The sequence below is a fragment of the Peromyscus eremicus genome, chromosome X (assembly GCF_949786415.1).
Source record: "Peromyscus eremicus chromosome X, PerEre_H2_v1, whole genome shotgun sequence".
NCBI classification, from domain to species: domain Eukaryota; kingdom Metazoa; phylum Chordata; class Mammalia; order Rodentia; family Cricetidae; genus Peromyscus; species Peromyscus eremicus.
The window spans coordinates 26,740,586-26,753,129 of record NC_081439.1 but is presented as its reverse complement, the minus strand read 5'-3'; the positions used below and the strand labels follow the sequence as shown (position 1 = coordinate 26,753,129).

Here is a 12,544-nt window from a genome sequence, read left to right as displayed (position 1 = left end):
GATAAATGCATAATCTAAAATTCTTTCCATTTCCCTAAGACAGGGTCTAACTGTGTCACCCAGGCAGTTTCCAAACTCATGGCAATTCCCTGCCTCAGCCTTCTATGTGCTTATAAAATATATGAGCCACCAAACACAGTTAAGCATCCTACTTCTATAAAAGTACTGACATTATTATGATATGTTGGCCATATGCATAACAAAATGCTCAATTTCCGTTGGGGAGGCTGATAAAAATAAAGATGTGGGGGAGTTGCCAGAACAGTGGTACAAACCTATGATCTGAGCACTTGAGAGGTTGAAGCAAGAGAATTACCTTAACTTTGGCTCCAGCCTGAGCTATAGAGACAGTATCAGCCTGGCCATGACTACATACAGCCAGTCAAGACAGCACAGCAAGACTGTGTCTCAAAATATGTACTATTTTCAACATCCAAATTGACAAAGTCTTGAATTGGACCCAAAGTTTTGCTTTTTAATTTTTTGCAGAGGTCAAACCCACCTCTCACACGCTAACGAAAGTACTCAACCATTGAGTAGCATTCTCTGTACCAACATATGTTTTTCTACTTCTTTTTCCTACCTCCTTTGAGTTAAGAGGAAAAACAACTGACCTAAAGAGTAAAACGGAAAATATCTAGGAATATAGACTTACCAGTTCTACTTGGGATTAAAAAAACAATTATATATGAAAAACAACCCAGCACTCAGGAAGAAGAGGCTATCCTCAGTGCCATAGTTAGTTCATTAACAGCCTGAGTTACACTAGATCTTGTCAAAAAGGGTGGGGGGAATCAACCTCCCTTTCTTTCTTTCTTCCTTCCTTCCCTCCTTTTTTTTTTTAAGCAATTATGCCTGGCAGAGTTTTTTTTAAAAAAAGATAAAACCGGGCGGTAGTGGCACACACCTTTAATACCAGCACTTGGAAGCAGAGCCAGGTAGATCTCTGTGAGTTCGAGGCCAGCCTGGTCTACAGAGTGAAATCCAGGACAGGCACCAAAACTACACAGAGAAACGTCGTCTAAAAAAAAAAAAGATGAATTCTAATATAGTTACTAAATAGTGTGTGTGTGTGTGTGTGTGTGTGTGTGTGTGTGTGTGTGTTTGAGATAGGTCCAAAAAAGCTAGCCGGGCTGAATAACTTAGAACATGCCTGAAACCCTAACATGTGGAGAGTCTAAGAGAAGACTATGAATTTGAATATACCTTGAGCTACACAGGCCAGCCTAGGCTACACTGGGAAACCCTGATTCAAAAATACTTTTTTTTTAATAAAAAGCTAATCACAAGAATAGTGTTCTATTTCAGATAAAACATAGAAAGCAAGCATAGTACAAAGACCTTAAGGTATCCCCCCAAAATTCTCATTTCCTATTGGTAGTATTCTCCCGAGTACTGACAGAACCTGTGGCTTGCTTCTACCATCAAAGGTAATGGGACATCATTTATCCTAGCTGGCTGGAGAGACAGTCTCCTGCCAGCCTTGGAGAAGCAAACAGCTGTGCTGTGAATTACATAGAGAGAAGGCCATGCCAATCCTCTTGAGGAGCAGGCTGAGACTGTGGCTCAGCGGTGGGGACTTGCCTAGCATGGATAAGGCTCTGGGTTCCATCCCAAGTACTGAAAGTAACTTTCAAATCACCAGCAACTGCATTCTACTAACAGCTATGGGAGGTTGGATGAAGTCCCTAAGTTCCAGAAGCAGGAAGCCCCCCAGTCCTGAGTGGCTTAGGCTGACCAGTTGCCTGCCAGTAGACGTGCAAAAAGAACAGAATTCTATAAATAGAAAATATAGGGTACTTGACTATAGAAAACTAGGATTTGGGGCGGGGGGTGCTAGAAACGAACAAAACTAGCTTGTGGAAATTTCAATAATTAGCAAACTAACCCATGATTCCCTCCAAACCAATTTCCTATGCCCTTAAAGCAGGCCAGCCCCAAATCAGGAGTGTGGAACTGGGACAGTTTCAAAGCTCTTTTATTTCTGGACTTCACTTGGTTACTTTTTCATCTCCCTGTTCCTTTCTCCAAGGTTTTCTGCTTCTTTATTAATTTTTCAAGTAACCATACAAGGGAATTGGCTTCATTACTGCATGTTTCATAGATATGTATAAAAAGATACTTTGTTCTTAGTCATCCCCTTTCCCCAATGTCCTCCTCTATCACCCCTGCCCACATCCTATTGGTCTCCTTGTTCCTCACAGATTACATTTCTTCTGCTTTCATGCCACATATATTCCATTACTTTCTTTTTACCCCTTCTTGGTCCCTACACACACACAAAAAAAAAAATCTAGATTCTACAGGAAAGAAAACACATATTCTCTTTCTCAGTCTGGCATATTTCTCTTACCACACTGATTTCCAGTTCCATCCATTGTGTATATATAACACATTTTCTTTATCTATCCATCTGTAGGTGGGCACCTAGGCTGGTTCCAGTTCCTGGCTATTGTGAACAGTACAGCAGTATACACAAATGTGTAATTAGCTCTGTGGTGTTCTGACTTGAGGTCTTTGCCTATATGTCCCCAACTATTACAAATCAGTTCTCAAGCACCATTACCCCACATCCAATAGCTTGATGTAGAAAACCATTGCCAGTGTTACCATTTAACCACAGGCTATAGGTATGTTTTCTACCCATCTTAAACCACTGTATGCTCCCATCTCCTCCTGCCCACTCCCAGGTTCATTTCTTGAAGATAAAACTTATCAAATATATGTCTGAGACTTGCTTTACAATAATAGGAAGAAGGGACCAAAGTTAGAAATGTAATTAATGGTGCTGATCTTTAGTCATTAAGTACCACTGAGGTCTACTATATTATTGTATCTATCTGTTTGAGATTTGTAGGGTTTGTTGTAGGGTTTGTTGTTGTTTGGGGTTGTGTGTATCTGCTGACTCCTATTTGGCAAGAGGTCCTGCAGCGAAAAAGAAATAAAGAACAAAAAAGGAAAAGATGTAGACCAGGCAGTCCTGAAACTCATAATCCTCATGCCTCGCATCCTTTTCAGAATTTGCCTACTAGCAGGCCCCACCACAACAAGCAAGATTTGGGGTTTTTAAAAATGTGACATACACAATGGAATTCTATTCAGCAGTAAAGAAATATGGAAATTTCAGGTTAAATGGATATAACTGGAGCCCAAACCCAGAAGGACAAATATCGAATATTCTCTCTTATATGTGTATCTTAACTCCAAATCTTTAGATCTGAGTATATAACCTGAAGTAACTGCAGAAACCAAGAAAATAGAAAGGGACCATGAGAGGAGCGGGGAAGGAGCTCCATATAGGGGAAAGTAGGACACAGTTGCTATGAAGGGGGAAAGAGAAAAATGGGGGGGGGGGTCTAACTAGGGATGGAGGAAGGAAAGTAATACAGAGGAGCAGGGAAGCAGGAAATAAATAACACTAAGGATGTTTTTAAAAACTTTAAGGAGCCAGGCGGTGGTGGCACATGCCTTTAATCCCAGCACTCAGGAGGCAGAGGCAGGTGGATCTCTGTGAGTTCGAGGCCAGCCTGGTCTACAGAGCAAGTTACAGGACAGCCAGGAATACACAGAAAAACCCTGTCTCAAAAAAAAATTATAAAAAGCCATAAGGAAACATTTTATAAGCCTACTTAAAATATATAACTTATATTGATATGTGTGTATGCAGGTACATACAGAAAGACAGACAGACAGATAGACAGAGACAGAGAGAACATTTAGATGGAGTTGTGCTACATGGAGTGATAATGTTCCCTGCAAGAGCCATAGATATCTAACAAAAACCCCAGTATCAGGCATGAAAAATCTTACTTCTAGTTGTTGGTCAGGGAAATCCAAGAGACTACCTGAACAACATAAGCTATTGCTATTGCCCTTGGTTGCCTCCCAGAAGTTGAAGATAAATCCCCATTGCCGAACACCTGAGCTGGATTTTACCAGAAAGCCTCCCCCTCCCCCACCAAGACTAGCTTTCATAGTATCAGAAGGTGCTAGGTAAGCGATCAATAGTCCTAGCCAGCTGTAAAGCCTCCCAACCACAATGACTGGCCCAGCAAGATTTCACCAAAGGTGCAATAACAGCACTTTTAGATTGGGGCTAACAACACTGTCTAATTGGACTTAAGGGATGCTCAATATGAAGGATTTCATGTGTGGTACTGTAAACCTAGCCAACTATCCATGGCTGAAGAAGTCACAGATCCTGGGGGACAACCTACTACTGCCATTTTTCCTCAACCAATATAATTTCTAGCTGTCTTCCAAATGCTTACCGCCTGCCTACAGATAAGTGTAGCTCTCACACCTCAGCAAAGTAGCTGCTTTTTGTAGGACAGAGAATATACTACAGAGATCTGCAACTGGCCAAAATGCAGAGAATAAATGACTACAAGGTGCCAACTCCAATTGGTATGACTATAACACAAATGCCACACCTAAGGTGCAAGGAAAATTAAGGAAGAAGGGATGAAAAGATTGAAAGGGCCAGAGAGAGGATCGGGACACCTGCTGACACTCTCTTCTACGTGAGAGAGGAACTGCACTATGAAATCTCAAGATTTTGGTTGCATAAACAAGACCTGAGTAATGACACCAATTGACATTCTAATGTGGATGGCAGAAATTCCACAAGGCCCCACCTCTAGATAGAGAGCTACAAGCAAGTAATGGCTGTTGAGAGAGGTCAACAGTGAGAGCAAAAGCAAGGAGGAGAGCTACAGTCAGTCTTCTCCAGGGACGAGCCCCCGATAGGTTATCCAATCCCAAGTGGTCAGCCCTAAACACATGTACATATGGGCAACACTAATTCCCTCAGGGGTGTGTGTATGTGTGTGTGTGTGTGTGTGTGTGTGTGTGTGTGTGTGTGTGTAAAACAATAATAAAGAAGAGGTCTCATGAATTTGAAAAGAAGGGGTAATATGGAAGGAGTTGAAGAGGGGGATGGAAATGACATAAATTTTAAAAATAAATAAAAATGCCATATACCAGCCGGGCGGTGGTGGCGCACGCCTTTAATCCCAGCACTCGGGAGGCAGAGCCAGGCGGATCTCTGTGAGTTCGAGGCCAGCCTGGGCTACCAATTGAGTTCCAGGAAAGGCGCAAAGCTACACAGAGAAACCCTGTCTCAAAAAACAAAAACAAAAACAAAAACAAAATGCCATATACCACAACAGTAACAGAACTATGCTGTGTGCGTGCGTGTGGTTTGTTTTTGTTTTTGTTTTTGTTTTTGAGACAAGTGTCTTGGTGTGCAGCCTCAGCTGGCCTGGAACTCACTATGTAGATCAAGCTGACTTTGAACTCAGAGATCTGCCTGCCTCTGCCTCTTGAGTACTGGGATTGAAGGCATGCATCACTACATTTCTTTTTTCTTACTGGAATGTACTGGATGTCTCTACAATTTTGTTCAGATAACTGAATAACCCGGAAAAGCTGTTGCTGCTGCTACTGATGCATAACATACTAATATTACTAGTCATATATATGCATAAGTGTGCACATGTGTGAAACTGAATTTTTAGAAACTTTAGTTGTACTATCAACTACGGAAAAAAGTACCCCAGTTTGCCATGTTGAATTAGCATTGTACAGAAATTAATAGCCCTATTGGTCTAGAAATGTTAAACTTAGAGGTTTTTCCATTTATGTAGGGGTAATATACTGAATTAAATATGTAAAGTCTTATTGATGTGAGTTTGATCACAGAAACTAATAGAGTATTCTCTAAATAATAGAAAAAAAGGAAGGCTAGTTAGATTAAAAAGCCACTGTGACCCTCAAGAATATCAATGTGCATTCTACTACCTATGGGGTATTGTTAATGTTCATGTGTGTTTAGAACAATGACCCAGTTGTGTGACATTGTGCATAAATCAGGAAGGTCACTTACTTTCCTTTGGCATAAAGATCTCTACAACATGGCAATGATGACTCACTGTAAGAGCGGGCAATAAAGTTTTCAAAAGGAAATAAATGAACTGACGGGGAGCGGGCAATAAAGTTTTCAAAAGGAAATAAATGAACTGACAGTACATGTGTCAACAAGGACAAATTCCAAAAAAAATAACAATGAGAGGAAAAACAAGTTGCAGAAGGTTGTGTAGAATGCAATATGTCTCATCTGAAACTGAAATAACATAAAAATATTTTATTTTATTTATCATATATATCATACCTATGTATATAACAAAAATAGAAAATAATTTTAAATCATGCATACTTAAGTATAGTCTCACTATGCAGATCAAGTTGACTTCAAATTTGCTAGCCTGCCTCAGCCTCCCCAGAGCTGGCGTTACAGGCATGCCTCCACCTGCACCATACTTCAAATATCCTTTTAACCAGACAGTGCCTTGAATCTGGTATTGAATCCCTGGTACTTATTATATCTGCTGATGCAGTATTTAAAAAATTAACTTGGCATGGTAATACATGCTTATAATCCCAGACCCTGGGAAGTAGAGGGAGAAGGACTGGGAGTTCAAAGTTATCTTCAGCTACATAGTAAGTTTGAGACCAGCTTTGGCCACATGAGACCTTGTCTCAAAATCCAATGAACACTAGTTCAAACAGTATTCTTAAACAGTACTATAACATTACGTTTTTAGTGTGTTCCCCTCTTACCTCCCTCAAGTATATGTTACAGTGACACACAACTGTATCCCAGAGCTCCAGAGCCTGAGACAGGAGAGTTGATGCAAGCTAAAGGCTAGCTTCTGGGCTAGTCAGGGCTAGCTACTACTAATGAAAACTTGTCTCAAAAAAATGCATGCTAGCTATAAAACAGCATGATCTAAAAGAACCAAAAGGAATAAATTGTTTCATTTACATTTTAAAGATTTTATTTTAATTTACAGTAGGTATATATGTGAGGGTGCACATTAATATAGTACCCACAGAAGCCAGAAGAGGACATAAGATCCAATAGAATTGTAGTTATAGGGGGTCATGAGCCACCCAATATGGGTGCTGAGAACTAAACAGTTCTTACCTGCTGAACCAGCTGTCCAGCCCCTTGTTTACATTTTTAAAAATTAGTTCTGGCTAGCTATGAACCACAATAATAACCAGCATGGCACAATGACCCCAAAGGTGCAGTAGTGATAGCCATACCTTAGAGGTAACCAAAACAAGTCTCTAATTGAACTACTCAACAAGAAGAAAATCATGCCTGGTACTGGAAACCTAACCAAACAACTACCTCAAGTCATGGATCTTAGATGAAAGCCTACAACCCCTACTTTACTAAGCTAGCATAATCCCTAACTACATTCTAAGTAATTTTCCTTACACCCACAGACAAGTGCAGTTCTCATCCCTCATCAAAGAAACTTCTCTTTGCAACAGATAGAGACCATTACAGAAAACCACAAATCATTGTTCTGAGTTGTGGAGCCCAGTCCCAATGAATACATCGATAAAACACCCCAATGCCTAACACTTGGGGATCGTTGTGGACGAGGGAGTGGGAAGATTCTAAGAACCAGAGGTCCAGGGAGTTTACTGTGAGAGTGTGTCTCCTAATATTCTCCAAAGCTACATCACCATGACTACCTCAACAGGAGCTGATCAAAGACAACAGCAATATACACAGATGAGGGAAGAGTCCAAGAGACCTAAACCCTATACAAAGAACTAAAGCAACTGAGGGATGCTGAGTGGAGTCTTCCCTGGAGAAGAGCACACCAATTGGTTATCCAATACCAAATGGTCAGCCTTGAAAACATACGTACAAGTAACATTATACAGACTAAGCAGGCTATATTTAGGAAGATATATGTATATATAAATAATACATATACGCATGCAACAACAATGAATTTAAAGAGAGGCCCTGAATTTGAAAGAGAGCAAGGAGTAGTATATGGGAGGTTTTGAACAGAGGAAAAAGAAGAGGGAAATAATGTAATTATATTACCCCAAAAATAAAAATAATTTTAAAATTAAAAGAAATAAATAGTTCCGGCTAATAATCTCACTCATAACAGGAAAATCTTCCCGATACGGATTTTGTTGATTTCCTTAATGACTAAGCAGTTTCTTCAAAGACTTTTTTTTTAATTTTTAAATGAGTGGCTTGTGGTAGCACACATCTGTAATCTCAGCACTTGGGAGGTAGGGGCAGGAGCTCAAGGTCAACTTTTGCAACATAGTGAATTTGAGGCCAGCTTGGGCTATCAGAGACCTTGAGTTGAAATTTTTAACAACCTCTCAGAGAAGAGATTGTGAACAGAGATTTTAAAAACATCCCCAACTGAGCTGGAGAGTTGGCTCAATGTTTAAGAGCACTTGCTGCTCTTGCAAAGGACCAGCGTTCAATCCCCAGCACCCACATGGCAGCTCATAACTGTCTGTAACTACAGACTGAAGAGGATCTGATGCCCTTTTCTGACCTTGGTGGGCACCAGGAACACACATGGTACACATACATGCATACAGAAAAAATTCTTATACATATAAAATAATAAAATAACAAAAACAACTTCTCACAGCCTGGACATGCTTCTTTACCATAATCTGACAATCAGATATTAATTATTAGGCTTTCCCCCAATTCAATGATTTCTCCTGATAATATAGATTGAACAGCATTTTATAACTAATATTGATGTCCAAGAGTGGCCTACCATAAAACTGAAAATCAATTATAACTATAGCCTGAAACATGCACAGCATCTCTAGAGAGTGATATCATCTAAAAAGTCGACATTATAAAGTAGTCTACATGTTTGTTAATTCATTGAGTCAAATATAAACTTTGTCATTTGGAGGTAGCGATTGTATGCTACAATTCTCCCAATGATTTAATGACCTCCTACTATGCCCACTCAAGGTCACAATCACCTCCCAGAGATAGCATCCTGAAAACCAACCCTTTAATGTGTGGACCTTTAGGAGACTCTTAGCCAAACCATAGCAAGTGTTGATATTTTTATAGATAATTTATAAGAGTATAGGTATATAAATCCCATATATATAATTTTATGCATATAATTTATAAGTATATACAAATACTTCTAAATCAACTGGAGAAAAACCCTACAATAACTTTGTAGGCTTACTTCCAAAACTAAATAATAGATGCAGTGGTTTATTTATGCTCCAAAAAGAAAATAAAATTATGGTTTTTGTTTGTTTGTTTCATTTTTTTGAGACAGAGTTTCTCTGTGTAACAGCCCTGGCTGTCCTATAACTCACTCTGTAGACCAGGCTGGCCTCAAACTCAGAGACCTACCTGCCTCTGCCTCCTGGGTGCTAGAATTAATGGTATGTGCCACCACCACCCAGCAAAATTATATATTTTTATAGGGCATTTATTCCTGGTAAAATTCTCCTCCTTCTTAGTAGATAATAATAATCATTTTTAAGACAAGGTTTCATTTACCCAGGCTGGCCTCAAATTAACTATGTAGCTGAGTATGACCTTTAACTTGTGACCCTTCTGCCTCTACTTCCTGAGTGCTGAGATTTTAGGCATGTGCCACCATACCTGATTTTATGCAGTGCTGGGAACTAAACCCAATATTATGTGCATGCTAGGCAAGCACTCTCCCAACTGAGCCAAATCCTCAGCCCTAGATTACAATAATCTTAATCGTATGCTTATTAAGAGGAAAACCTGGCCATTAATCATAGAAACTACCAGATCTGGTTATTATCTCAATGATTTGAGCAGTCATACCTGTTGGGCCAGTTAAATCTAAACTTACAAGTTCCTGTTTAGAAGGGAAAGGGGGAATTTTCTACATTTTTTTTAAAAAGTTAATACACTAATGAGGAGAAACAAATGAAATCAGACTGAGCACACACATATCACCAGTGATGGATAAAACTTATATGGCCACTAGATGCCAACTTTGATTACCTTCCCCAGTTCCATGTTAATTTTTACCTGTACAAAGAGTAGTGGGCTATTCTAATTTTACTAAGTTAATGGGTGTATTTTATTTCTCCGAGTTTAAGAAGAGAACGTAAAGCTCAGACTTACTACAAGCAATCTAGGAATGGCCCCTTTTGCTAACAGCTGAAATGGTCTTTTGCCTGCAGTTTTCCACCCTAAGTCCCTGTGCCTTGAGTTCTTTTAAAAATTATGTGTACTTCAAGGAAGCATCTGTTATCACACAGGAAAGCCCCCTCACCAATTCCTGAGGAAACCTCAAGCAATTTTCATATGCCCCTTCCTCTTATCACATTTGATGTATTACTGACCACAAAATAATCTCTGCCAGATACCCAGCCCACTTATTTGGTGCATTGCCTCAGACATTTTAGTAAATTCATTATGCTCAGGAGTATCCTGAGGTTCTTGTAATAGCTACAGTTTGTTTCAGAACACTGACTTCCTTATCACCTTGTGCAACTCAACTGCTTAGCAGCAGTGGCCGAGCTATCTTCTCATCAAGGAATTCTACAGGAACAAACAGCCATGCTAAATTCTGTGACTACTAATCATGTTCAGAAATCCTAAATTCGAAAAGGTGACCCAAGTGGCTAAAATTACACTCAAATATATGAGCATATATGTATACTCCAGCAGTATAAAACAGTCTCCAGGGACAAAAAAAGAAAAAAGAAAACTCCCACAAAGGCAATGATCTGGCAAGTGAACCATAAAGCCCTCAGTACTCCCTAGGAACTACATTTTAAAGCATTGATCGTCACTGTAACTATTCAGTTGGTGTTAATGACCTTCACACTAGTGCTTTTTAAGTAAAGATTCATATTTGGGGCTTTATATTAACAATTGTATCACCAGTTACTGCTGGTGACAACAAATGACAGACAAAAGGCTTAACAAGCAGTCTTTCTCCAAGCGTCAAGGAAAGCACAAAACAAAACCAGCACCTGCTGCGAACCATCCCTTCCTCCTTTCCAGGTACGGGGCAGGCAGAAAGAAGCTATGACAGACACCCTTTGTTTCATAACTCCATGTCAAAGTCAAGGAACAATAAAATAGGAAACTACAGCTGTAGACTTCTAAGTCCACCCCTGGACCCAGATGGGGAACTTAACTTTGGACTTGACCAATGCTCTTTTCCTGCAGCCCCGAGACCCTGTTCTACAACTGGGCATTAAGATTTTTCCAGTTTCATACTAATAATCAGAAATACGTGAACAGATGTATGTAGCAGATACATATCACAAATATAAAGAGAGGACAACATGTAGTCCTAGGCCAAGAGCCATACAGACACACACGTACACACCCTTCAAGTTCAAATCCCAGCAAGGCACCCTGAGTGTGCAGTCAACAAAGGGAGGGGCAGGAGCAAGGAACAGAGGTTAAAGCAGACAGCAGCCAAAACAAACATCACTTCCAGAACAGGGCAAACTTTGGGTCTGGGAGGCTGTAGAACCCCCAGGAACAACAGGGGCGTTAGAGTCTCTCAAGGGACGAAGGCAGCACCCAAGCACTGGGCGAGGAGGAGATGAGCTGCAGAGGAGGCTGGTGTCCCTGGGGACAAGGGCGTCGCCGCCATCCTCGGCTGCACAGCCCCCCCTTTTTTGCCGCCCTGACCGCCGCCCTCCAGATCCCCAGGAATAGTCGTCGTCGCCCCATTCTTCCACAGACACTGTCCCCACAGACCCGCGAGGGATAAAAGAGCGCAGAGACATACCTGGTGCAACGTCTCCGGTGGCAGCTGCGACGCTCGGAACAGATCGGCCACTGGACCGGCGGCCGCAGTGGCAGTGCCGGGGGCGACCCTAGTAGCCTCGGGAGGTCCAGGTCCCGGGCCCCCGCTTGCAGCGCCCGCACAGCGCGCAAAGAGCTCAGAGTAGCACTGCTGCTCGCTATCGCTCAGCAGCAACGGCGGTGCCGCGCCGCAGCCTCCACCCGCAGCCACCTCCATAGGGCCTTCTGTGGGGTCCCGGCCGAGCGCTTTCCCCAGTCGAGGTGCCGGTGTCTCAGCCAGGGCCACCACCACCGCCTCGGCCTCCGAAGCCGCCGCCCCCACGCCCCGCAGCTGCAGCGCCGCCGCTTCCTCCAAGCGCGCGCCAGCCCCGCCCCCCGGGCTTGAATGTTGTGCCTCGGCTGCGCGGCACATGGAGACAGGCGCGGCGCCGACCAATCAGAGCCCGGGACCCCACCTGGGCCCCACCCCCGATGGCCGCCTCGCCCCGCCCCTTGGCCAGGTAAGGAGTACAACTCCAGCAGCTGCCCTCCCAAGCCTTTCACCTGCTCCGAGGGGGAGGTCAGACCCGGCGGCGAGTGGCTGCCAAAGCCACTCCAAGTCCACACAGCTCCTGAGGGGTATCTCGGGCTCTCCACCCTGGCTGGCAAGGGAACATCTGGACACACACACACAAGAACAAGAGGGCTTTTCAGGGGATGGGGTAAACTGAGATGTTTTCTCTTTTGGAGTCCGGAACAGAAGTGGTGTCCACTTAGAAAAGGGACCAGGCACGAAAAGTTAGGTTTCTCTTCCTCTATAATAGTATCGCCTGTGTCCTAAAAAGCTAAATAACAGAGATGTTCTTACGAATGAGGTCCCAGCGCCTCTCCACAACTTTGAAGATGGTGTTGGGGTTAGGCCACTTTCTCAGG

At 42.2% G+C, this 12,544-nt stretch overlaps 1 protein-coding gene across 9 annotated transcripts in view; it reads right to left on the bottom strand.

Annotated features, from left to right (window-relative positions):
• Positions 1-11,962, bottom strand: part of Reps2 (RALBP1 associated Eps domain containing 2) — a 225,910-nt gene extending 213,948 nt beyond the window's left edge. For 4 of the 9 annotated variants that reach the window (XM_059250895.1, XM_059250902.1, XM_059250904.1 and 1 more), the window contains exon 1: positions 11,616-11,962. In XM_059250895.1, coding sequence (XP_059106878.1) covers positions 11,616-11,849 — 234 coding nt within the window. In that variant the 5' untranslated portion in view covers positions 11,850-11,962. The remainder of the gene's footprint in view (positions 1-11,615) is intronic. The other 5 variants (XM_059250897.1, XM_059250900.1, XM_059250896.1 and 2 more) reach the window with 2 other exon arrangements.
• Positions 11,963-12,544: the final 582 nt, after the last annotated feature.